Genomic DNA, 24,591 nt, shown 5'->3' with positions numbered 1-24,591 from the left:
ATCTCCAGGACTTCTTCAAAGCCTCGCCCTCTACCATCCTCTGGAACTCACTGCCCTAATCCATCTGGCTATCTCCTACTCTGTCCACTTTTAGGCGATCCCTGAAAATTCATCTCTTCAGGGAAGCCTACCCTGCCTTCAGCTAATAACAGAATCTTTTATATCCCCCATCCTTTTATCCCTCACAGTTACTACCTTTTGCTCCACCAGCCCCTTCCTATTAGATTGTAAGCTCGCAGGAGCAGGGCCCTCCTAACCCTCTTGTGTTGAATTGTATTGTTGCTGTTTTGTCTCCCTTTATATTGTAAAGTGTTGCACAAACTGTTGGTGCTATATAAATCCTGTATAATAATAATAATGTTGAGCTAAAACTTTTTATTTTTTTTTCATTTTGGATAGGCTGATGAAGATTAAAACCCCTGTTTGGCTTTTACTGCTACTGAAGACTCCATTAAAGAAATTTTTCTTCACTTCCTACCCTGGTAACAACAGTTTTACCAGGCAGCAATTAAGAGAAAACCTTCAACAGCAACATAGAGAAAAATAAAAAAGGCTTCTTTTAGAGCAGGGTTTCCCAATGAATTTTTCCCGTGGAACCCTTTTACATGGTATAGCAAAAGTTTGGAACCCCGACAAAAAAAATGTGTGCCGTAGAGTAGCGCGGCGCAGTGCAAACCTTTCAAAGAGCAGAGTGTAATGTTCTCTTTTGCTGGCAGATTCTTTTTATATCTGGTTTTATAGCTGGTTTTAATCTGGTAAGCACTGCCCCCTTCACATCCCCCCACAGCACTGCCCCCTTCACATCCCCCCCACAGCACTGCCCCCTACACATCCCCCCCACAACATTGTCCCCCTCTCACATATCACCCCCAAAGCACTGCCCCCTTCACATCACCCCCGCAGCACTGCCCCCTTCACATCACCCCCACAGCACTGACCCCTACACATTCCCCCCACAACATTGTCCCCCTCTCACATATCACCCCCAAAACACTGCCCCTTTCACATCCCCCCCACAGCACTGCCCCTTTCACATCCTTCCCCCCCCCCCACAGCACTGCCCCTTTCACATAACCCCCACAACATTGTCTCCCTTCACACCCCCCCCCCCAGCACTGCCCCCTTCACATCCCCACCCCCCCAACGGCACTGCCTCCTTTACATGACCCTGCTCCCCATCCTTCACAAGTTCACAGACATGTCCTTTCCTCCCTGCACTCTCCTACCTTGCACAGAGCAAGGAGAAGGCGGCAGGACAATCCTGAACTGAAGGTACAGCAGCAGTAAATGGGGCGCCGGGTTAAACTTTCATATTCGCAAGCTGATGATTGGTTGCCAGGACTGCCTCCTAGCAGCCAATCACCTCCTGGTTAATGTGAAAAGTTCATTCAGGCAGTTGCCTCAGTGCTGGTACCGTCCCCAGTCCAGTATTGTCCCTCCCATTTTATGAGATCGCGAGATGGCCGCCACTGCCTGCTGTTTCTGGAAGGTCAGAAACAGCAGGCAGTGGCGGCCATCTTGGATGTGGCCAAACCCTAGGAGAACTCCAATTGTGTTCTCCTAGGGTTCCCCGGATCGCCAATTGGGAAATTCTGTTTTAGAGTAATGGAAGGCTTGAACCCCTGTTAACTTTTTATTGTCTGTGTTGCTGTTGCAGATTTTCTCTTTTGAAACTGATTTCCCCTAGGCAGTGAGAGGAGAAATTTAACAACATTCCAGATAGTAGTTAAAATCCATCAAAAGTTCAGATCCTTCTTTATTTTATCCTACCTTTTGGATGAACATACAGTTTAGACCCGAACTGCACGCAACAATGCGTCATAGAGAAATTTTTAATACATTGGGTTACAAAGAAAATTTGTCATAGATAGTCAACATTTTACAATGTGCCCAATTGCAGGAGACGTTACAGAAGACTGAAATACAACAGAGTCCAGTTTGGGGCTGTCCTGTTAATCTCCAGGATTCCTTCCATACACAGGCGCATCTGCCAGGTGAGTCAAGCAGTCATCTTATATTCGCAAGGGACACCTCCTATCTTTTGTAGCACGTCACTATCCTGCCATATAAACATATCTTTTCCACTCAACTTAATTGCAGCATGGTTGTTCCCTGTATTCTCTGTACTTCATAATATACGCCCAGTTGTGTAATCATTATTTTTCCGTCTTTCCTTCTCTGGGATCTATGATGGACCAAAGTCCGTATGAAATAGTCTTAAAGCATTCTCTGGAGTCCTTTGTATCCTCTCTCTCCCCTGATTTTTTTCCTCCATTTGGACTTTGCCCTTTCCTGCCCTCTGGGTGTGTCACTTAGTGTCACACAGCTACAAGCAATACATGACACTGGTTACAGAGGGGCTCCCTTCATCGGAGACAGCAGATAGGTATCTTTCTAAAATATGTGTGGCCATCCTTTTATCCGTGTGTTGTGATTGCATGAGATATATTGTGGGACTGGTGGAAATGAGGAGGGTTTGTGTCGGGTAAGGTAGACATTGCCTGCTAGTATTACAATGTACATCTCCTTTCATGTATCAGATTGCATGTTATTATTTATGTTCCTTGTATGTTTTAGAAGACCTTTGTCTTCATGATACTGTATATATGACAGTGCTTGGACTGCTTGATCATTTTATGTTTGTACATCTTAGTGTGTAATCATTTTCCTGCTAGCAAAAATCAGTACATTAATTATGGCTTTTGTTTGTTGAAGGTGAAGGGAACGAGTCAAGAGTCCCTGTCCAATATGGTAAGCTCACTTCTTTTTTTTTAAGTTTAAGGCAGAATGTTTTGTTTTTTTTTCTAGTAAATGTATGTTTTGGACTTGCCAAGAGATTTAATGCCTCGTACACACGCAACGATTATCGGCCGACCGATCGTCCGACTTTTGTGCAGAGTTGTGTTGTGTTGGTTGGAATGTGCCTAGACTGCACACGAATTTTCTCGGCCAACAAAAACCAACTTCAGAAGTGATGTCATGTGATGGTTTACTTTCCGTGTGTTTTTTTCTTCTCTGAGCATGCCCAGTCTTGCTCATCTGATTTTTGTCTGCTGAAATCTGTACTGACTGACGGAAAATCGGCTGTTGTGTTGACGGCCAACAAAAATTTTATAGCCTGCACACCAGATTTTATTCGGCCAAAAAGTCGGAGTCGGTTGTCGAAAGCATCATACTAACAAGCCGAAAATCGGCCAATCGGACGTTGGCCGAAAATTCCCGGCCAATAATCGATGCGTGTGTACGGGCCATTGCTTTACTTTTTATTTTTTACCTTACAGACCAAATGTCCGAACACTTAGTGTCGGTTCACACTAGGGCGACACGACTTTGGGCGAGTTATGCCGTCGCCCGTGCACTGCGACTTCGGCGCGGCTTGCAACGACTTCACATAATGGAAGTCAATGCAAGTCGCTCCGATGTCGCCCCGAAGTAGTGCAGGAACCTTTTTCTAAGTCGAAGCGACTTGAGTCGCTCCTATTAGAACCGTTCCAATTGCACAGCACGGTCCGCTACTTATCAGGCGACCAAGTCGCCTGACAAGTCGGAACAGTGTGAACCAACACTTAGGGGTCTATTTAGAAATGTTTTCACACAAGATTCACACAACCTTATCCAGGATTTTTTTCCTATTGAATTCAACTGGAAAAAAATGTGTGAATCTGGAAAAATATTTACAAGTAGACACCTTAAAATGGGCGGAATAACACCCCGTCCTGCTCTTCCGCCTACCATGTTTCCTTAACCTGGGCTTTAACACCCAGCCACCATATCTGTCTACCTTGGCCTTGTGTTGTGTGCTGAGAGTGTGCTCACTGCATGCTCCCAGCACATTGATCAATCTTTCACTGACAACCAACAGTTATGGCTTCTGATCTGGAGCCAGTGAAATGGCTTCTGATCATGTGACTATTGTGAAAGAAAAATCACAGTGGTTCCATGAAGAAAATCTGTCACATTAGCCATTCAGTACAGTGACAGATTGCGTTGTTGACCCACCTCCTCACCCACTGATACACACTTTAGAAAAACTCTGCCACCACTCTTTATCAGAGCCTCCAGATATGGGTATATGGGACCTTCTCCCCTTATTCTTTTAATACAGAGTTTGCGTTGAGCAGCCAATTGCCAGGCTGGAACCCAGTCCCATGAGTGGGGAAAGCAGGTCATCAAATCTGTGTAAACTGCGACACAGAGCTTGAACAGGCTTTAGGCTTCAGAGAAACAAAGTAGTAGAGAGCATAGGGAAAGTGACTATTAGTGGGCAAGGGGGTTTGCAAGCATGAATGGGAAAATATAGGTTCTCTCCAAAGGCAAACTCTAACCACCTATTTTTGTGTATATATATATATATATATTTTGGTTAGAGTGGAGAACAGCTAAAGCCTCTCTCCCTGATGGAGAGTTTTCCCCCTCACTGTTGGCCACTGAGGTGTTGTGGAGAACATCCCCAATGGGGCCAAAATGAGAGAAAACTCTAAAATAAGTTCTAAACCTTCCTTAGGCCCCTTTCACACAGGTGGACCGTTCAGATCCACCTGTCCGTTTTTTGGGCGGATCTGAACAGTCCCCCCATGCATCTCTATGGGGGATCGGATGTCAGCGGAGATATGTCCGCAGACATCCGATCTGTCAAATCTGGACGGATGGAAACCCTATTTTCCATCCGTCCATCGGATCGGATGAGAACGGACCGACGGTCCGTTCCCATCCAATTTCCCCCATAGAGATGCATGGGGAACTGACAGCTGTGTCTCTGCACACAGCGCGGAGACACAGCTGTCATCCTCCTGCTCAGCAGGGGATCGGCGGCTCGATCCCCCGCTGAGAAAAACGGAGTCAGTTTGACGGACTACAAGTGTGAAAGGGGCCTTACTCTGCTAAAAAAAATGTGGTGCCAGTTTTCTAGTTGAGGAGATTATGTATGAATCCTGTAAAGGTGACCAAGAAGGAAACTAAAGGAAAATACATCTAATGGGGTCACAGACAGCAAATAAAACCTGAAAACTCTGAGGGGCAACCACAAAACTACAATACAGGCACCTTTCCACTCTTCCCACTAGACATATTATGTTGGGAAGAAAGAAGGCTTCTAGAGCAGCCTTTTTCATCCAGGGTGCCCAGATTTCTTCAGGGGTGCCTTGGCAAAATGACAAACAATTGTCCAAAAATTGTATACAAGTCAGTGGGTGGATCAAGCCTGTCTTTTAGTTACACAAAGCCACAGGTTTTCATTGTGCACTATTACAACCTTCTATCTGCTGACACCCAAACAACCAATGACGTCATTGATTAATAACGAGGACAAGCTCTTTCACAGCATCCTTGTTTGCCCCTCTCCTGCCCCTTTCCATCAGCACTGGGGTCACATTACCGAGGAAGAAGAGAAACATTGGAATAATAGTCAGTTCAAGTGTGAAAAGGTGTATTTGCTTTTGAGAAGAATAAAGCACCTCTAATGTTGGGTGTCCTACATGTGTGGATATTGCTGCATTATGCAAAGCTATTAGTTACATTTTTACATTTTAGAATGGGTTGCCTCAAGATTGTGTATAATATTAAGGGTGCCTTGACTGAAAAAAGGTTGAGAAACATTGTTCTAGAGTCATGTGTCATCTCTAATGTGGTTGTAAAGGTTGAGAAACATTGTTCTAGAGTCATGTGTCATTTCTAATGTGGTTGTAAAGGCTGAAGGTTTTTTACCTTAACCACTTAAGCCCCGGAAGATTTTACCCCCTTCCTGACCAGGGCCTATTTTGCGATTCGGCACTGCGTGATTTTAACGGACAATTGCGCGGTCGTGCGACGCTGTACCTAAACGAAATTTTCCCACAAACAGAGCTTTCTTTTGGTGGTATTTGATCACCTGTGCGATTTTTTGATCATGCGCTATAAACAAAAAAAGAGCGACAATTTTGCAAAAATAACAATATTTTTCACATTTTTTTTATATGAAATTCCCCCCCAAAAAATGTAAAAATCCAATTTTTTTAACATTTTCGGCCAATTTGTTTTATGCTACATATGTTTGGTAAAAAAAAATCTCAAAAAGCGTATTTTGATTGGTTTGCGCAAAAGTTATTGCGTTTACTAACAAAGGGAAAGATTTTTGTCATTTTTATTGTGTTTTTTTTTTTAACGAGTAATGGCGGCGATCTGCGTTTTTTTTTTTTTTTCTTTGTGGGACTGCAACATTGCGGCAGACAGATCGGACCCTTGACTGACATTTTTGACACTTTTGGGGTTACCAGTGACATTACTACAGTAATCAGTGCTATACATATGCACTGTTACTGTAAAAATGACACTGGCAGTGAAGGGGTTAACTTTATTTGAGAAGGAGGGGTTAGGTGTGTCCCTAGGGGCGTGATTCTAACTGTGCAGGGTTGTGGCTGTGTGTGTAACAGCAGAGATCAACGGCCCTACATAGCAGGACCGTATGATCTGTGCTGTTACACAGGGGAGAATGACAGGCGGCTTTGTTTACATTAGCCGCCTGCCTTTCTCCCGGTGTAACCGACGATCGCGAGTGACTTGCGGACATCGGGTCCGCCGGTCACTTGCGCCGGTCTGTGAGCGAGCGGGACCGCGCCTCCAGTGGCGCTCACTTGCTCCCTAGAGCCTCACAGGCTAGCGACATAGACCTACAGTATGTCACTTTGCCTGTGAGGGGCTGACTGCCGGCGTAAATCGTCGTTAGGCAGTCGGCAAGTGGTTAATGCATTGTCTGCATTAAGGGAAAAAAAAATCTTCTATTGTCAGTTCCCTCCACAAACCCTCCCAAATACTTACCTGAGCCCATGCCCAAAAGAAGCTATGCTGCTCTCTCTTCTCCTCACTGGACTCATTGAGAGCAGCTGGAGCCATTGGCTCCTGCTGCTGTTCATTAAATCCAGTGATGATGGAGCTGGGGCAGGGCCAAGCCGCACTCTGTATGTTTATGAACGCAAAAAGCCTAACTTGGGATCAAGCCAGCATGTGTGCCAACATAGGTAATTATGACATGTTTGTTAATGCCAATGTAGCAGGTTTTCCAGGCATTGAGCCTGATATGGGTCTGCCATTGTTACCGGCGACACCTTCAGCCCATTTAAGCTGAGTACCCAAGTGTGAGAGTTGAGACAATGACCATTCCAGCATCTTTGGTTTGTTTTGTTTATTTTATATTAGGGATGGGAGAAGGGAATGAGTGGGATACTCCTCTGGCTCAACTAGGTAAAACTGGGACACTTTGTAGAAAAATGCCTGTTAGAGCTGTCTTAACGCCAGCTGGATGCCGACCAACGCTTACTGACGCTTGAAAAATGCTTTATTGCTGCACTGTGATAGAACTTGACTTGTAACACCACTGGTTAACTCAAAAGATCCTGGACTGTAGTAAGACTTGACTCTTGACACTCTGTTTAGCTCAAAAGTCCTGTGAACAGCTCCCTCCAGCCCTTCACTGACTGAGGTAGCTCCTTGTAACTGCTTGTGCTGCTGCAACTCTTAACACTGTACACTGCACGTTGCACACACTAACTCTTCAGGGCACAACCGCTGGTGCCCCCTTTACACTTTCAGGGTCTTCTCACTAGGCACCCCCTCTGACACTTCAGGGTCCTCTCACTAGGCACCCCCTCTGACACTTCAAGGTGCTCTCACTAGGCACCCCCTCTGACAATTCAGGGTCCTTTCACTAGGCACCCTCTCTGACACTTCAGGGTCCTTTCACTAGGCACCCTCTCTGACACTTCAGGGTCCTCTCACTAGGCACCCCCTCTGACAATTCAGGGTCCTTTCACTAGGCACCCTCTCTGACACTTCAGGGTCCTCTCACTAGGCACCCCCTCTGACACTTCAAGGTCCTCTCACTAGGCATCCCCTCTGACAATTCAGGGTCCTCTCACTAGGCACCCCCTCTGACACTTCAAGGTCCTCTCACTAGGCACCCCCTCTGACACTTCAAGGTCCTCTCACTAGGCACCCCCTCTGAGAATTCAGGGTCCTCTCACTAGGCACCCCCTCTGACACTTCAAGGTCCTCTCGCTAGGCACCCCCTCTAACACTTCAAGGTCCTCTCACTAGGCACCCTCTCTGACAATTCAGGGTCCTCTCACTAGGCACCCCCTCTGACACTTCAAGGTCCTCTCACTAGGCACCCCCTCTAACACTTCAAGGTCCTCTCACTAGGCACCCCCTCTAACACTTCAAGGTCCTCTCACTAGGCACCCCCTCTGACAATTCAGGGTCCTCTCACTAGGCACCCCCTCTGACACTTCAGGGTCCTCTCACTAGGCACCCCCTCTGACACTTCAGGGTCCTCTCACTAGGCACCCCCTTTACCCCCTAGCCTTCTCCTGGATCCCTTGGAACTTCACCGGAGCGGCCCCTCTCAGCTTGGCAGACCCCAGGGGCAGTTACAGTACTCACAAACTTGGAATGCTTTCCTGAAACTGGACCCCTCAACTCCGCTGGTCCTTGGCACATCGGATCCTCTCTGCAGCTCAGCTCAGCTCTTTCTCTATATCCTCAGGCAAGCCGCCCAAGACACCCGATCCTTCTGACAGGAGGAGAGACAGCCGTACTCTTCCTCCTGGGACTCTGCTTCCCACCAAAGACGCTGCGTCAAGCATTCCCCTCAAACATATACCCACTCCCAGAATCCTGTGCAGCAGAATCTGCCTTTCTGGGGTAGATACAGGCCTGGATGTCCCACTGATTGGGTTTCCTCCACTGCACAATGAGAACCCTCCCATGGAGCACAGTGGGGAGACTCCCCAGTCTCAATAGCTACACCTGGGAAACATGACAGCTCAGCTGAAAATCATGGCCCTGCTGTTAGGCAGCCAAGGCCCAATATACTTTACCTACCACCTACCTTGTAGGGTACTACATCAAAAAATAACTTTACAATCACTTTAATACTTTAACTCCTAGAACCCAAATAAGATTAAAGTGAAATGAAAATATCACTTGATCCTGTCATAGCAGGTGTGAGGGCAATGAAGAACCCTTCGTCATGTAAGATAGGGAGTGTATAAAATACATTTTGTTTATGTAATTATGAGTGTGCTCTGCTTTTGCTATGTATTATTTTAGCACATAGGTTATGATTATATATTAGTTATACTACATATGTGCCGATGACGTGTGCTCATATCCCTATGCCTTTCTAATGATCTGGAATGTAGAAGTGACATTTGTCAGAAGTACAAATAAACTTGGACCTAGGATATGTGCAGGTAACCAATCCCACTTTTATGGCTGCTGTAAATGCTCATAGGTACTGTATTAGTGTAGCTCCACATACAAGTCCCTATTTTGTCTCTATTATGTCCAGAATTATTACAGTATCAGATAGATAGTAGAGGCATTGTACCTACAAAATTCAACAACATGTTTGTCGTACATATCAGTCTGCGTCAATCTTTTTTAGTTGTGCTTTACTGAACTATGCTTACAAACTGCAAATCTACCAGGTAAACCATAAAGCTGTAAATAGTTTACAGGATAGCTTGTAACACTGTATAGCACTTGTAATATTTCATTAATGGCAAGGTCATAGCTAAGCATGATCACATGTACAATCTATAGTAAAGGGAAAATAAAGTGGTTTTTTTTTTAGTTGATACATCTTTTTATTTTCGTTTGTTTTGTTATTTTAGTAACATGTACTTGAAAAAGTTTTTATGGGAGTCTTGAGTTTTATAGGATTTTTGCAGGTTTCCGGTTCTGTATGTTTATGACTTTGTTTCTTGAACATAAACCATAAAACATATTTGCATATCTGTCCTCTTGTGGCTCTGGCCACCTAGTTACTGTAGATTGTTGAGGATTGTGATATAAATATATATACAGTATCTCACAAAAGTCAGTACACCCCTCACATTTTTGTAAATATTTTATTATATCTTTTCATGTGACAACACTGAAGAAATTACACTTTGCTACAGTGTAAATTTGCTGTCCCCTCAAAATAATTAAACACACAGCCATTAATGTCTAAACCAATGGCAACAAAAGTGAGTACACCCCTAAGTGAAAATGTCCAAATTGGGCCCAAAGTGTCAATATTTTGTTTGGCCACCATTATTTTCCAGCACTGCCTTAACCCTCTTGGAGTTCACCAGAGCTTCCCAGGTTGCCAGTGAAGTCCTCTTCCACTCCTCCATGATGAAATCACGGAGCTGGTGGATGTTAGAGACCTTGCGCTCCTCCACCTTCCATTTGAGGATGCCCCACAGATGCCCAATAGGGTTTAGGTGTGGAGACATGCTTGGCCAGTCCATCACCTTTACTTTCAGATTCTTTAGCAAGGCAGTGGTCATCTTGGAGGTGTGTTTGGGGGTCGCTTTACATGTTGGAATACTGCCCTACAGCCAGGGGGGGGGGGGGGGGCACTCAGCTTCTTTGGTGTCCATAGAGTGGACCCTGTCCTGTTAAACCGATGTATGGTGTTGGCCACTATGCTGCAGCTCAGTTTCAGGGTCTTGGTAATCTTCTTGTAGCCTAGGCCATCTTTATATTGAGTAACAACTTCTTTTTCAGATCCTCAGAGAGTTCTTTGCCATGAGGTGCCATTTTGAACTTCCAGTGACCAGTATGAGAGAGTGAGAGCGATAACACCAAATTTAACACACCTGCTCCCCAATCACACCTGAGACCTTGTAACACTATTGAGTCACATGGCACCGGGGGTGGGGGGGATAGCTAATTGGGCCCAATATGGACATTTTTAATTAGGGGTGTACTCACTTTTGTTGCCAGCGGTTTAGATATTAATGGCTGTGTGTTGAGTTATTTTGAGGGGACAGCAAATTTACACTGTTATACAAGCTGTACACTTACTACTTTACATTGTAGCAAAGTGTAATTTCTTCAGTGTTGTCACATGAAAAGATAGAATAAAATATTTACAAAAATGTGAGGGGTGTACTCACTTTTTTGAGATAATTATATATATATATATATATATATATATATATATATATATATATATATATATAGAGAGAGAGAGAGAGAGAGAGAGCCTTAAAAAAATAATCATACCACTTTAAATTTTCGACATTTTGTCATGTTACAACCAAAAACAAAAATGTATTTTATTGGGATTTTATGTGATAGACCAACAAAGTGGCACATCATTTTACAGTGGCTGGAAAATGATAAATGGTTTTCAAAATGTGTTACAAATAAATATCTAAAAAAATGTGCATTTGTATTCACCTCCTCCCCACCCCCTCTTGAGTCAATACTTTGTAGAACCTCCTTTCACTGCAATTACAGCTGCAAGTGTTTTTGGGGATGTCTCTACCAGCTTTGCACATCTAGAGAGTGCCATTTTTACCCATTCTTCTTTGTATAATAGCTTAAGGTCTGTCAGCAATTTGCAAGTCTTGCCACAGATTCTCAGTTGGATTTAGGTCTGGACTTTGACTGGCCCATTCTAACACATGAATATGCTTTGATCTAAACCATTGCATTGTAGCTCTGGCTGTATGTTTAGGGTTGTTGTCCTGCTGGAAGATGAACCTCCACCCCAGTCTCAAGGTTTTTGAAGACTAACAGGTTTTCTTCTAAGATTGCCCTGTATTTGGCTCCATCCAAATTCCCATCAACTCTGATCAGCTTCCCTGTCCCTGCTGAAAAAAGCATCCCCACAACATGATGCTGCCACCACCATGTTTCACGATGGGGATGGTGTGTTCAGGACGATGTGCAGTGTTAGTTTTCCACCACACATAGCGTTTTGCTTTTAGGCCAAAACGTTAAATGTTGGTCTCATCTGACCAGAGCACCTTCTTCCACATGTTTGCTGTGTCCCCCACATGGCTTCTCTGCAAAACTGCAAATGGTCTTTCTTATTTTCAACAATTGCTTTCTTCTTGCCATTCTTCTATAAAGGGCAGATTTGTGGAGTGCACGACTAATAGTTGTCTTCCTGTGGACAGATTCTCCCACCTGAGCTGTGGATCTCTGCAGCTCCTCCAGAGTTACCATGGACCTCTTGGCATCTTCTCTAATTAATGCTCTCCTTGCCCGGCCTGTCAGTTTAGGTGGATGGCCATGTCTTGGTAGGTTTGCAGTTGTGCCATACTCTTTCCATTTTGGATGATAGATTGAACAGTGCTCTGTGAGAAGTTCAAAGCTTGGGATATTTTTTATAACCTAACCCTGCTTTATACTTCTCCACAACTTTATCCCTGACCTGTTTGGTGTGTTCCTTTGCCTTTGTGATGCTGTTTGTTCACTAAGGTTCTTGAACAAACCTCTGAAGGCTTCACAGAACAGCTATACTGAGATTAAATTACACACAGGTGGACTCTATTTACGAACTAGGTGCCTTTTGAAGGCAATTGGTTCCACTATATTTTAGAAAGGAGTAAAGGGGCTGAATACAAATGAACGCTGCACTTTTTAAAAAATTGATAATTTTCCTTCCACTTCACAACTATGTGCCACTTTGTGTTAGTCACATAAAAATCACAATTAAAACCAACTACGCTTTTAGTTGTAACATGATAAAATGTGGAAAATTTCAAGGGGTAAGAATATTTTTTCAAGGTACTGTATATACATATAAAGTGTATATAATTAGTGCATTCATAAAGTATTCAGACCCCCCTTACTTTTTTCAATTATGTTATAATGCAGCCTGATACAGTGATTTAAATTCATTTTTCTTTTCTCATTAATCTACACTCAGAACCCCATAATGACAAAGTGAAAACAGAATTTTAGAAATGTTTGCAAATGTATGAATTGAAGAACTGAAATATCACATTGGCATAAGTATTCAGACCCTTTGCAAAAGCACTTAAAATAAGCTCAGTGGCCTCCCATTTCTATTGATGTTTCTACACCTTGATTGGTGTCCACCTGTGGTAAATTTTCATAAATTGATCAAACATGATTTGTAAATCACACACCCTTATAAAAGGCCTCACAGCTGGCAATGCACAGTGTATCAGAGCAAAAGCCATGAGGTCAAAGGAAGTGCCTGCCAAGCTCAGAGACAGGATCATTGTAAGGTACAGAATAGGGGAAGGCTACAAAATAGTTTTGTGCTACAATGAAGGTTCCCAAGAGTACAGTGGCCTTTATAATTCTCAAATGGAAGAGGTTTGGCACAACCAGGACTCTTCCATTTGATATGATCCATGTTCATATTGTGAGATCATCCCCCCACACAGCACTCCCTAAGGACACACTTAACCCTTTGATCCCCCTGGTGTTAACTCCTTTCCTGCCAGTGCCATTAGTACAGTAACAGTGCATACTTTTGCACTGATTACTGTAGTAATGTCACGGATTCCCTCAAAAGTGTCAAAAATGTCAGTTAGGTGTCCGATCTGCCCGCCGCAATGTCGCAGTCCTGCTAAAAATCGCCATTACTAGTAAAAAAAAAAAAAATGCCATAAATCTATCCCCTAGTTTGTAGACACCATAACTTTTGCGCAAACCAATCAATATACACTTAATGTGATTTTTTTCTTTTTTAACGAAAACATATAGCAGAATACATATTGGCCTAAAATAATAAAAAAAATTGGATTTTTTTTTTAAAAAAATTATTGGCTGTGTATTCTAGCAGAAAGTAAAAAATATTGTTTTTTTTTTTTTTTTTTCAAAAAATGGTCGCTTATATTTTGTTTATAGCCCAAAAATAAAACCCGCAGAGGTGATTAAATACCACCAAAAGAAATCTCTATTTGTGGGGAAAAAAAAAAGACATCAATTTTATTCGGGTACAGCGTCGTGCAGTTGTCAAAGTAACGCAGTGCCGTATTGCAAAAAATGGCTGGGTCATAAGGGGGTTAAACCTTCCGGTCCAGAAGTGGTTAAAAAAAAATCTGCCCTAAATATCACTTTAAAATTAGGTCATCAAAACCACTTGTGTATCTATTAAAACTTTAAATGTTTAATTGATAATTAGTGAGTTCAGTTACATAAAGTAAAAATATCAAGCAAATCAAAAAGTCATTTAAATTCATTAAATCCCATATACTATCCTTCATTGTGTTCAGTGACAAGAAAAAGTATGTGAACCCTTGGAATTAACTTTTTTTTTTTTCGGCAGTAGTTTGCCAATAAACGGAATCTGATCCTCATCTAAGTCACAACAATAGACAAAAACAATGTGCTTAATCTGATAAACACACAAACAATTCTAATTTCTCATTTCTTTATTAAAATCACCCATTAAACATTCATAGTGATGAAGGAAAAAGTAAGTAAACCCACAGGCTACTTACTTCAGCACAAGCTTTATGGAGTCAGTAGTTTGCACATCTGGATTCCAATAAATGAATTGATTTTGGAGGTGTGATTTAGAGCTACTTTAAATAATAAAAGACACTCGAACATTTTAAGATTGCTGTTCATAGCAAGCATCTCATGTGAACCCAGCCTTGCAAAAAGGAGCTCTTTGAAGACATATGATCAAGAATAGTTGATCTGCATAAGGCTGGAAAGAGATACAAAGCGATCTCAGTGTTTAGTCATCCATCAGTTGACAGTTAGACAAACTATCTATAAATGGAGACAGTTTAGTACCTTAGCTACTCTTTCTAGAAGCGGACACCCAGTCAAGATGACTCCCAAGGCACAATGCAGAATCCTGAATAAGGTAAAGAAGGACCCACAAGTAACAACGAAAGGCTCGAAGACAAAACTGGAACTGGCAAAAATCCCTTCATGAGTTGACCAAATGTTAGGCCTTGTTTTTAACAGCATTTGATTTGCATGACATGTGAACCAAACCAGCTTTCTATGCAGCCAATTCACTTATGTGCAGTGCAGCAGCAGTGCAAACTCGCTGTGAATTTAGAGTCCTGTGTGTTTTTCTGAGCACTGAATTCTAGGCTCATTGCCTTTTGAAATCTGAAAACAACCATCTCTTCCATTTTTAACACAAATTCAACGAGAAAAAAAAAAAGGTGGTGTCTCCCCCCAAATCCATACCAGACCCTTAAGTTTTCATGGCCTACGCTGGTTGCTGGTATTACCTGAGACAATAGGTTTCAGGTCCCTTAATTCTTATCATTCATATATAGGGGAACAATGTAGGGCATTACCAGTCTGTAGGTCCAATCTCCCCTATTAAGCATGTTTTTTGCTCGATGTTGTGCCACTTTTACCAATCTATCGTTTGGTCCAAATTTGTCCCCTTTTCTGGTTTTGGCCCGTCACATACTGTGTTCTTGTTTCTAGTTCTTGTTTGGACCTGTTTCGCTGCAAGGTGAATAGCTAGGTTTTCAAATTTGTCCACAGGATTGGTGGCATTGTTGTCTGCCACAGGGGTCTTGGGGGAGATAATAGTATTTATTGAGACCTTTTAGGGTACCTTTAGATGATTGTCCTAAATATGGTAATCTCGGCCTACAATCTGGTGTCGAGCAGGTGATGGCTGCGGTGGGGCGCTAATCAATGTATCACTGACTTGCATGTGGCGGTTTTGATCTTGCCAGCAATTGATGTTGCTTTATGGGCTATGCCCTCAAGTTAAATCCTGGGGTCAATCTAATGTCTGTCTGGCACTGATGGTAAGGTCAGGCCCCTTAGACTATGTGACTTTATATTTTATGGGTGCTCACGCTAGAACTGTGACTGGCATTGTTGGCTGGTAAATTCTGGGGTCAGTCTAATGCCTGTCTGACACTGATGGTAAGGACAGGCCTTTTAGACTATGTGGGTTTATGTTAATGGGTGCTCACAGTATAACCGTGACTGGCATTGTTGTTTGGTACATTTGGAAAGTTGTTACTTTTACAAAGTTCAATAAAACTGTGTCCTTGCCCAATTCCCAACTTAATCAGCTTCTGTTCTTTTTGGGGGGCAAGGTTTTGGCTTATTAGTTGGTCATAAAGGAGCCTATGCTTCTCAGTAGTCAATTCCCATGTATCTAGTTCAACTTTGTACTGAGCTGGTTTGTTGGGCAAGTGACATTTCAAGCAGGATACATATGTTCTTTTATTGCATCCCCAGCCCAAAATACCCCCTTACATATTTACCCCCATCCCACATCCTCCCAGAATCTTTACATCCTTCACAAAGTCTTCTTTGCATTGGCTGCATCTGTGCAATAGATCCCTGTAAACTTCAATGGGGCCATTTCCCAAGGACTATTGGGATTAATTGTGCAGGTATGGCCAGAGATGAAAGAATGTTTTGTGAATTATATTAATAGTGCAGGACGTAAAAAGATGGAGGTAAGGATGCAGGGCTGGTGCAAGGATCTTTGAAACCCTAGGCGAAGCCTGATTTTGCCACCCCCCCCCCTGCTCCACCCCCATTTGCCCTGCCCATGCGTGTGGTATGCTTTTTATGCAAGGTTCAGGGGTGCATTTCATACAGGGTGCAAGGTTCAGGAGTGTGTTTCATGCAGAGTGCAAGGTTCAGAAGTGTGTTGTACAGAGTACAAGGTTCAGAAGTGCGTTGTACAGAGTGCAAGGTTCAGAAGTGCGTTGTACAGAGTGCAAGATTCAGAAGTGCGTTGTACAGAGTGCAAGGTTCAGAAGTGCGTTGTACAGAGTGCAGGTTCAGGAATGCATTGTACAGAGTACAGGTTCAGGAATGCATTGTACAGAGTGCACTGTTCAGGAATGCATTGTACAGAGTGCACGTTCAGGAATGCATTGTACAGAGTGCACTGTTCAGGAATGCATTGTACAGAGTGCACGTTCAGGAATGCATTGCCCAGAGTGCACTGTTCAGGAATGCATTGTACAGAGTGCACTGTTCAGGAATGCATTGTACAGAGTGCACTGTTCAGGAATGCATTGTACAGAGTACAGGTTCAGGAATGCATTGTACAGAGTGCAGGTTCAGGATTGCATTGTATAGAGTGCACTGTTCAGGAATGCATTGTACAGAGTGCACGTTCAGGAATGCATTGCCCAGAGTGCACTGTTCAGGAATGCATTGTACAGAGTGCACTGTTCAGGAATGCATTGTACAGAGTGCACTGTTCAGGAATGCATTGTACAGAGTACAGGTTCAGGAATGCATTGTACAGAGTGCAGGTTCAGGATTGCATTGTATAGAGTGCACTGTTCAGGAATTTGTTAAACTGCAAAGACACCAATAATTAAACATAGCACACTTACATCCTAAAATTTTAATTAGCGGCATACAGGAGCTGAGGGAAGCATGGCGGCATCAGATAGATAATAAATGAGAGCAGCCTATAGCAGGATATTTAGCAGTATAAACCTCTATACAGCACAGCCAGGGATTGGTGGGCAAGCCAGCGGGGCGTACGGCCAATGAGAGTGAGTGTGAGTCCATGAGAGGAGCTGTCAAATTAAGCTGTGATGTCAGGAAGGATGTGGCCAAAGTGTTTGGCCCCGCCCCTTTGTCCCCTGCATAGACAAAACAATTGGCATTTATACACTGCTGGGCGAGGAGGAAGGTGGCAGGGGGCGGGACCAACTACTGCATGGGCACCCACAGCTCTGTATAATTAACCTGAATTATACAGAGCTGGGGGTGCACATGCAGTAGTTGGTCCCTCCCCCTGCCACTGTCTTCCCCGCCCACCAATGTGTAAACACTGGCTGTTTTCTCTATAGATGGAACCAAGGGGCGGAGCCCCACATATCGGTCCCACCCTACCTGACATCAGAGTTTCAATTTGACAGCTTCACTCATGGACTCACACATGCTCTCATTGCAGCTGTATGCCCCGCTGGCTTGGGACTGTTGGAACTCAAGGTATGCTACTCCACAACTTGTGGTCTCGTCACAACTCTCTGTGGCTGCCCTCCATACAACAGTGCTGTGCCATCTGAGGCTTGCTGTAGGGCTCAGGTGGCGCACAGCATGAAGAGTGCCACAACGGCCGGCCCATTACTGATTCCAGGTGCAGGATTCCGGCGTCCCCTGCTAAGTTGCGCCCTAGGCCCCTGCCTAGGTTGCCATACAGGTAGCGCCCGCCCTGTAAGGATGCATCTGGGGAGCAAGAGGGTGGGGTACTTTAGGTTAGTTGGTGGGGGCAGGGGAGAAATACCTTGTTTGTAAATGTATTTACCCTTTGGGGCCCACTATGACGCAGTGTGTTGCTTTGCCATTCATGAATAGCAGGCCAGCACATTAATACAAATTGCACCCACACTGCAGCGCACCACAACACACATAACATGCGGTGTGGTGCACTGTGTTAGAAATAAGGGTCATCTCCATTTTCCCGTGTGTCAGGTGTGCGAGCCCATATTGCAGTGCACCTTTACACACGGCAGTGTTGCCAACCGTCAGTATTTTTACTGGCAGCCAGTAAAAACCATCACTTTTCTCCTGCCAGTAAATGGCAGTGACAGGAAAAGGTTGCCAGTTAAAAATATGGCTGTGACACTCAGATCAGAACCATAGGCGTGCGCACAGGGTGTGCCGGGTGTGCCTGGGCACACCCTAATCACCTAGGGCACATTAGCATTATCGCTCTGTTTGCCAGGGAGGAGATGGGAAAGATCTCCCTCGGACCTGCTCTGCCATAAGAGAAGTGCCACACACTTCTATTTCACTTTGCCAGCAGGGAGAGTAATGTACCGGGGCCATATACATGTAGGCAAACACATGCATGTGTATTTAAACTTTGGGGTGCACACCCTAATGCAATAGGCTGCGCACACCTATGATCAGAACTGTGCATGCGCAGTTTCGGTCCGGAGCTGACCAAAACCATCTGAGTGCCTGCTAGGGCAGTGCCGGCAGGGGGCAGAGAGGAAAGAGAGCTGAGCGGCTGGAGCCTCTCTTGTGGGTCTGCAGGATGGCAGCAAGGCAATCCGGGAGCTAGACTGTCAGTGCTGTTTGGATTGGAGTGGACTGAAGGGACCACCTGCCGTGGAGAGAGACTGTCACTGACTCAGGAGGTGTCATCATCATCATCTGTGCTGCTGCACACTGCTGTCAGTGTCACTGTGAGAGTCAACTTCATGTGTCAACTTCATGTGTGTGTGCACCTGCCCATGCTAATTTCTTACTCCCTGAGCTACATTGCATTGCATAGTAGCACATTTTGTGAAATTTACCTTAAAACAAAGCTGTTCCAGTGCCGAGATGTCAGTGCTGCAGCGGCTTCCATGTTCACGCATCTTGCTTCTGGGTTCACAGGCTCCGCCTTTGACTGGCTGGAGCTGTGATGACATCACTCCCAGCACATGCGCGGGAGCCTCAGTTCACGGCACAGGGCTTGGAAGGAAGGGCATGGGTGGCCGTTGCTTCAGAGCGCATGTGCCAGTGATGTCACTGGCTGTGTGTATTTAAATATCTCCTAAACGGTGCCCATTTAGGAGATATTTACACTACCTATAGGTAAGCCTTATTATAGGCTTACCTATAGGTAAAAGGAAGTTTTAATTATGTAACTATAAATAAATTGTGTTACAAACCAGTAGTTTTTCCTTTGCATTTATTGTTTTATACTGTAGAATTAACATAGGGAACCAGCTTCAGCTATTTTCATATTGAAATTTCATTTTTTCTGAGGTAAAACAAAGGCATACCAGAGTTTTTTCTTTAGGACTCCATGCGCACTAGCATTTTTTTTAAGCTAAAAAAACGCTGGAAATTTTTTTTTTATGCTTTTTGGAATAGCTTTTCAGGAGTGTTAGCGTTTTATTAACATTTTGGAAGTTCCTTTAAAAAAGAAGGGGGGGGGGGGGAGCTCAAAAAAACCCTATTAGCAGCATTCAGGAGCGTTTCTGCTGGAAAACCGCTCAAAAAAAACCCTACAAAAACAATTTTTTTTCTGAAGTCGTTTGTATGGCCACTATTTAGCTTCTAGGAGCAGAACAAAAAGCTAATAACAGCTTTTAGGAGCTTAAAAAATGCTAGTGTGCACGGAGCCTAGACTGTACTTATATACGATATCAAGTGGGACCATTTTGGGTACTGCAGGCAGCACAGACATTTTAGGTTCACATTTTTTTATACATGAGGTCCTGGTTTCTGCCAGGTTGTTTATAGTGGTAGTTTTAGTTTTCCTGTTTAAAGCATACTATTACTCTTATTAGGTGCTGTTAAGCCCACTAAGTCTGACTCCCACTCAGCCCATAGGGCTCATACTTAGAGATCAGCTAACCCCCTCTAAAAACCCTAATGCAATGAGGTACCCTACAACCCCTGGACCCCTTGCTCCAGTCTGAATGTTAACTTGGGTTCTGGAGCTGTGCCTCATCCAGGCCTTCCACAGGAAAACTGCCCGTCCTCAGGACATGAAAAGCCCTTCGTAGTACATGGTACCTTTCAGGGTTCCTCCTTGAACTCCCAGACCTACATGGTTGAGTATGAGCTATTCCCTTCTTAGATAGAGACCAGGATCATTACTATCGCCCGGGCACACCTACTAGCTGTTGGAGCTTTTGCCCTTGTGTTCAGGCTAGTGCCCCCACCTGTCATCACTATTGTGCGTTGATCAGATGACCTTCTGTCAGCTTTATGGATCCTTGAAGTCAGCACCTTCCTAAAGGGCCTAACTCTTGCAAGATCCAGGTGGGTGAGGCTTTATCTGGTTTCAGTGCTGGTAACTTCCTATCTCTGATGGAGGAGATGGTTCAGCTTACAGTGATTCTTAACCTCAATAGTGTGCCACTGATTAATATTGACCACGCTTTGATCATTTCTTCGAAAGTGGTGGTCATGAGATTTTTGTTCTTCTTTTCCTTACAGCATGGCTGAGATGGAGCCGGGGCAAAGTTGGAATGGGTCACATATCCTGTGATGTTGTTCCAGCTTTTCAGGCACTCCTCCCATGCATTTGAACTGTCATTTAAGGATATAATCCACCAAAAAGGCACTGGTGGTTGACTGACCGCTCCACTCTGCTTTACATAATCTCTTTTGCTGGCTGTCCCTGCGCTCAGGACCAGGCAGCATACATGCTTGTACATAAAAGGTGCCAATGTGAATGTCTTCTCCCTGTCTCTGCTTGGCTGAGAAAGCTCTGAAATGTGAGCGAGGAGGCAGGCCAGGCCGGCTCGGGCAGGGGGCAAGTCTGCTCGAACAGGGAGGCCGGCCAGCTCGGCTTGGGTGGGGGGGGGTTAGTCAGGAGCTTACGCGGGGATGTGGGGGCCAGCCGCTTACCCGCTGCACATTGTGAGGCCACAAACAGGTGCCTTGCAAGGAGGGGGAGCGCAAGGAGAAGAGGATCCTGCCAGCTCTACGGCAGGAGTTCCTTCTTATCTATGCAGGCTGCTGGCGTGGGCGGGTAAGTTGTAGCTGCTCTTTTGCAGCAGCCCCACTCTTTCAGAGGATGTGTGGGGAAGAGAGCTCTGTATTAGGATGAGCTCTGTACTGGAAGAGAACTTGGGAGTACAAAGCACATAGCGCACCTCCCGACCCTGCACTCGGTACTTAGTGCACCTCTCAACCCTGCACTCTGTAAGTAGCCCAACTCTTAACCCTGCAGTCTGTAAGTATTGCATCTCTCAATCCTGCAGTCTGTCCAAAGCACACATCTCAACCCAGCACTCTGTACGTAGTGCACCTTTCTACCCTGCACTCTGTACATAGAACACATCTCAACCTTGCAGTCTGTATGTGGCGCACCTCTTTACCCTGCACTCTGTACGTAGCTCACCTGTCTATCCTGCACTCTGTATATAGTGCATCTCTCAACCCTGCACATTGAACGTAGCACACCCCTCAACCATGCACTCCGTACGCAGCACACCCCTCAACCATGCACTTAGTATGTAGCACACCTCTCAACCCTGCAGTCTATATGTAGCGCACCTATCAACCCTGCACTCTGTATGTAGCTCATATTTACTTAACAAATCAGTAATGATATGTACAGTGTAGGGGTTGACCAATATTGTTTTTCCAGGGTCGATACCGATTTTCAGCCAACTTTCAGACTGATAGGCGATAACAGGTGCCTATATTCTGTACATCACGTTCACCTGCCACCAGATGCAGCATGTCACTTGCCACTGTCACCTACCACCGAGATGCAGCATGTCACTTGCCACTGTCATCTGCCACCCATATGCAGCTTGTCACCGTCACCTTCCACCCAAATGCAGCTTGTCACTACTTACACTACTTGTGGCAGCCTCTCCCAAGTGGCGTCTGCGCGGGTAAACTTCCACATGTGGGTGGGCGGGTAGTGAGAGATGACGTAACTATCTCTCTGCTCCCCTGCGGCTGCAGCTCTTTTAAGAGCACCCTTCACAGCCCTGCTGTAGTGGCAGATTAGCAGTGATGCGAGGCGGGCAGTGAGAGATTAAGTCATCTCTCTGCTGCCTGCTGCACAACTGACAGAGATTGGCAGTAACTGCACTGAGCGCCGTGCGGAGACAGGGGGAGGAGGCCTGACCAATATTGGCAATATTGGTAAGTTTGTGACCGATACCAATTATTTGAAAAACGTGAATATCGTCCTTCAATAATCAGCCGCTCTGATAATCGGTAGACCCCCTAGTACAGTACCTATAGTAACCAATCATATGTTATCCTTTATTATTTAATTAATTAATTTACTATTTAATTTATCACAGTCAGATCAATGAAGTCTGCTTTATGGTAATATTGTTAAAGTTCTTGTTTTTAATATTTATATTTGTAACTTAGTTCTGCATAAAACATTTAACAGTGTAATTTCTTGACATAATTTACGAGGGCGTGTTTAAGGGTGGGACAGGGTAGGGGTTGGGTGGGGCAACTGGTGGCGAGTAACTTAAAGACTGGCTAGAAGCTCAGGACTTGAAATTGTGAGCCCTGTCCTACAGTATAATCAATGAATCAAAAAATAATATCAAATATACAGATAAGGATGTAATAATCATATAACAATAGTGGTGGCACTCTCTCAGAATAGCAACAGTTCCCTAAAAGTGCGTGAAATGGTTAATCCTACAATCACATACAGCCAAAGCACCATAATTGCTTAGGAACAAAAAATAGTTCAAAAATGAAACGTGTCATGTGTAATAAGAAAAAAGGACTACTGTGTAAATGTATATACTAGTGTTAATATCTTTATATTTTTTCTTACCCAGGACCTGTCTGCGCTGGAAGTGCCAGCTGAATTAGCTGCCCTTTTGAATTCGGCACAGGGTAAGCATTAAAAAGGGAAGAAACATTTTCTGCAGCAAACAAACATTTTACAGTCTCATATGGTGCTGTTATTTCCAACTGTTATATCCTACCCGGGTTTTTGTTGGGCATTTTGTCAGCCTAAAGGCTAGGTGCACCTTTGAAGAAAAGAATGCATATGTTTTTGCAGGAAAAAAAATGTACGTTTGTTTTTTATTTCTTTTTACTACAGGAGCCTGCAAATCATAAGATCTCGGGTGCAATGTCAGGCTCCTGCTGTCCATAGGCGTGCGCAGGGGGTGTGCCAGATGTGCCTGGGCACACCTTAATCCCCCTGTGCGGTGCAGATTCCCCCTACTGTCTAGTGCTGATATTTCACCAAAGCCCCCTAACGAAGCTCCCAAAAAATAAAAATAAAATTGTAAAAATAAATAAATAATAAAAATAAAAATCTACTGACACCGTCCACTGCCATCATGGCACCAATCTGTGCCCTACTGACCGTCCTCTGCCCCCTGCTGACTGACCCCCATCCACTGTATTGCTGACACCAACCTCTGCCCTATTGACACGTCAAGTACTCTACTGACACTGGTCATGTTTTAATACATTTTAAAATGTTTGTTTACATTTATAAATGAGTGAGATATATATATATATATATACTGTACATACATACATACACACAGTTTTGGGGTACACACCCTAATGCAATAAGCTGCGCACACCTATGAGGCTGATAGTTGGAGAGCTGGAGAAGGATTCAATGGACTATGAGCGTGCTGATTACTGCACTCCTAGTCAGTTGGGAACTACAAGTCTGTCTGCCACAACTAATTTTAAATGTGACAGCGGCTGCAGGGAGAAGAAGTCCTGTCCACTGTCACAGGGAGGGGTGGTTTCAGGGTGGGAGGGGAAGTATTTGTGCCACACCATGTTACATGTCACACCCTAAATTCAGGTGTGACAAGGTGAAAAGGTGAACGTCGCCTTTAACTGTTAATGAGCTTCCATTCAACACTAGGAATTCCTTCACCGGTGCTTCTGACCTTATTTTAACTGTCTCTGGCTGTATCAAACCACTTTTGGGTTGTAACTGAATTGAACATAAAGAAAAAACAGTTCTGCTGTAAATACAAATAAAATGGCAGTCGTTGCAATTTTTTATGTCACATTGTATGTGCGCAGCTGTCTTTTAAATGCAATTTTTTTGGAAGAAATACACTTTCATGATTTAACAAAAAAAAACAGTTAAGTGAGCCCAATTTTTTTATATAAAGTGAAAGATGATGTTATGTCAAGTAAAAAGATACCTTACATGTCACGCTTTAAAATTGCACACACTCGTGGAATGGCGATAAAGTACTTAAAAATCTCCATAGGCAATGCTTTAAAAAAATGTAACAGTTACCTGTTTAAAGTTAGAGGAGTTCTAGTGCTAGAATTATTGTTCTCGCTCTAACAATCATGGCAATACCTCACATGTGTGATTTGAACACTGTTTACATTTGGGGGCGTGACTTACGTATGCGTTCGCTTCTGTGCACGAGCACGGAGGGATAGGGCGCAGTC

General features: G+C 44.0%; 1 protein-coding gene across 2 annotated transcripts in view; it reads left to right on the top strand.

Annotated features, from left to right (window-relative positions):
- Positions 1-2,326: 2,326 nt before the first annotated feature.
- Positions 2,327-24,591, top strand: part of MYO15B (myosin XVB) — a 764,404-nt gene continuing 742,139 nt past the window's right edge. Inside the window, exons 1-3 of one of the 2 annotated variants that reach the window (XM_082273009.1) lie at positions 2,327-2,386; positions 2,716-2,751; positions 22,983-23,040. In XM_082273009.1, the coding sequence (XP_082129135.1) occupies positions 2,749-2,751; positions 22,983-23,040 (61 nt within the window). In that variant the 5' untranslated portion in view covers positions 2,327-2,386; positions 2,716-2,748. Of the gene's footprint in view, positions 2,486-2,715; positions 2,752-22,982; positions 23,041-24,591 lie in introns of both variants that reach the window. The other variant, XM_082273008.1, reaches the window with a different exon arrangement.

This window comes from Pelophylax lessonae (genome assembly GCF_965119305.1).
Source record: "Pelophylax lessonae genome assembly, chromosome: 11".
NCBI lineage: Eukaryota > Metazoa > Chordata > Amphibia > Anura > Ranidae > Pelophylax > Pelophylax lessonae.
This window is presented reverse-complemented; position numbering and strand designations above follow the sequence as displayed.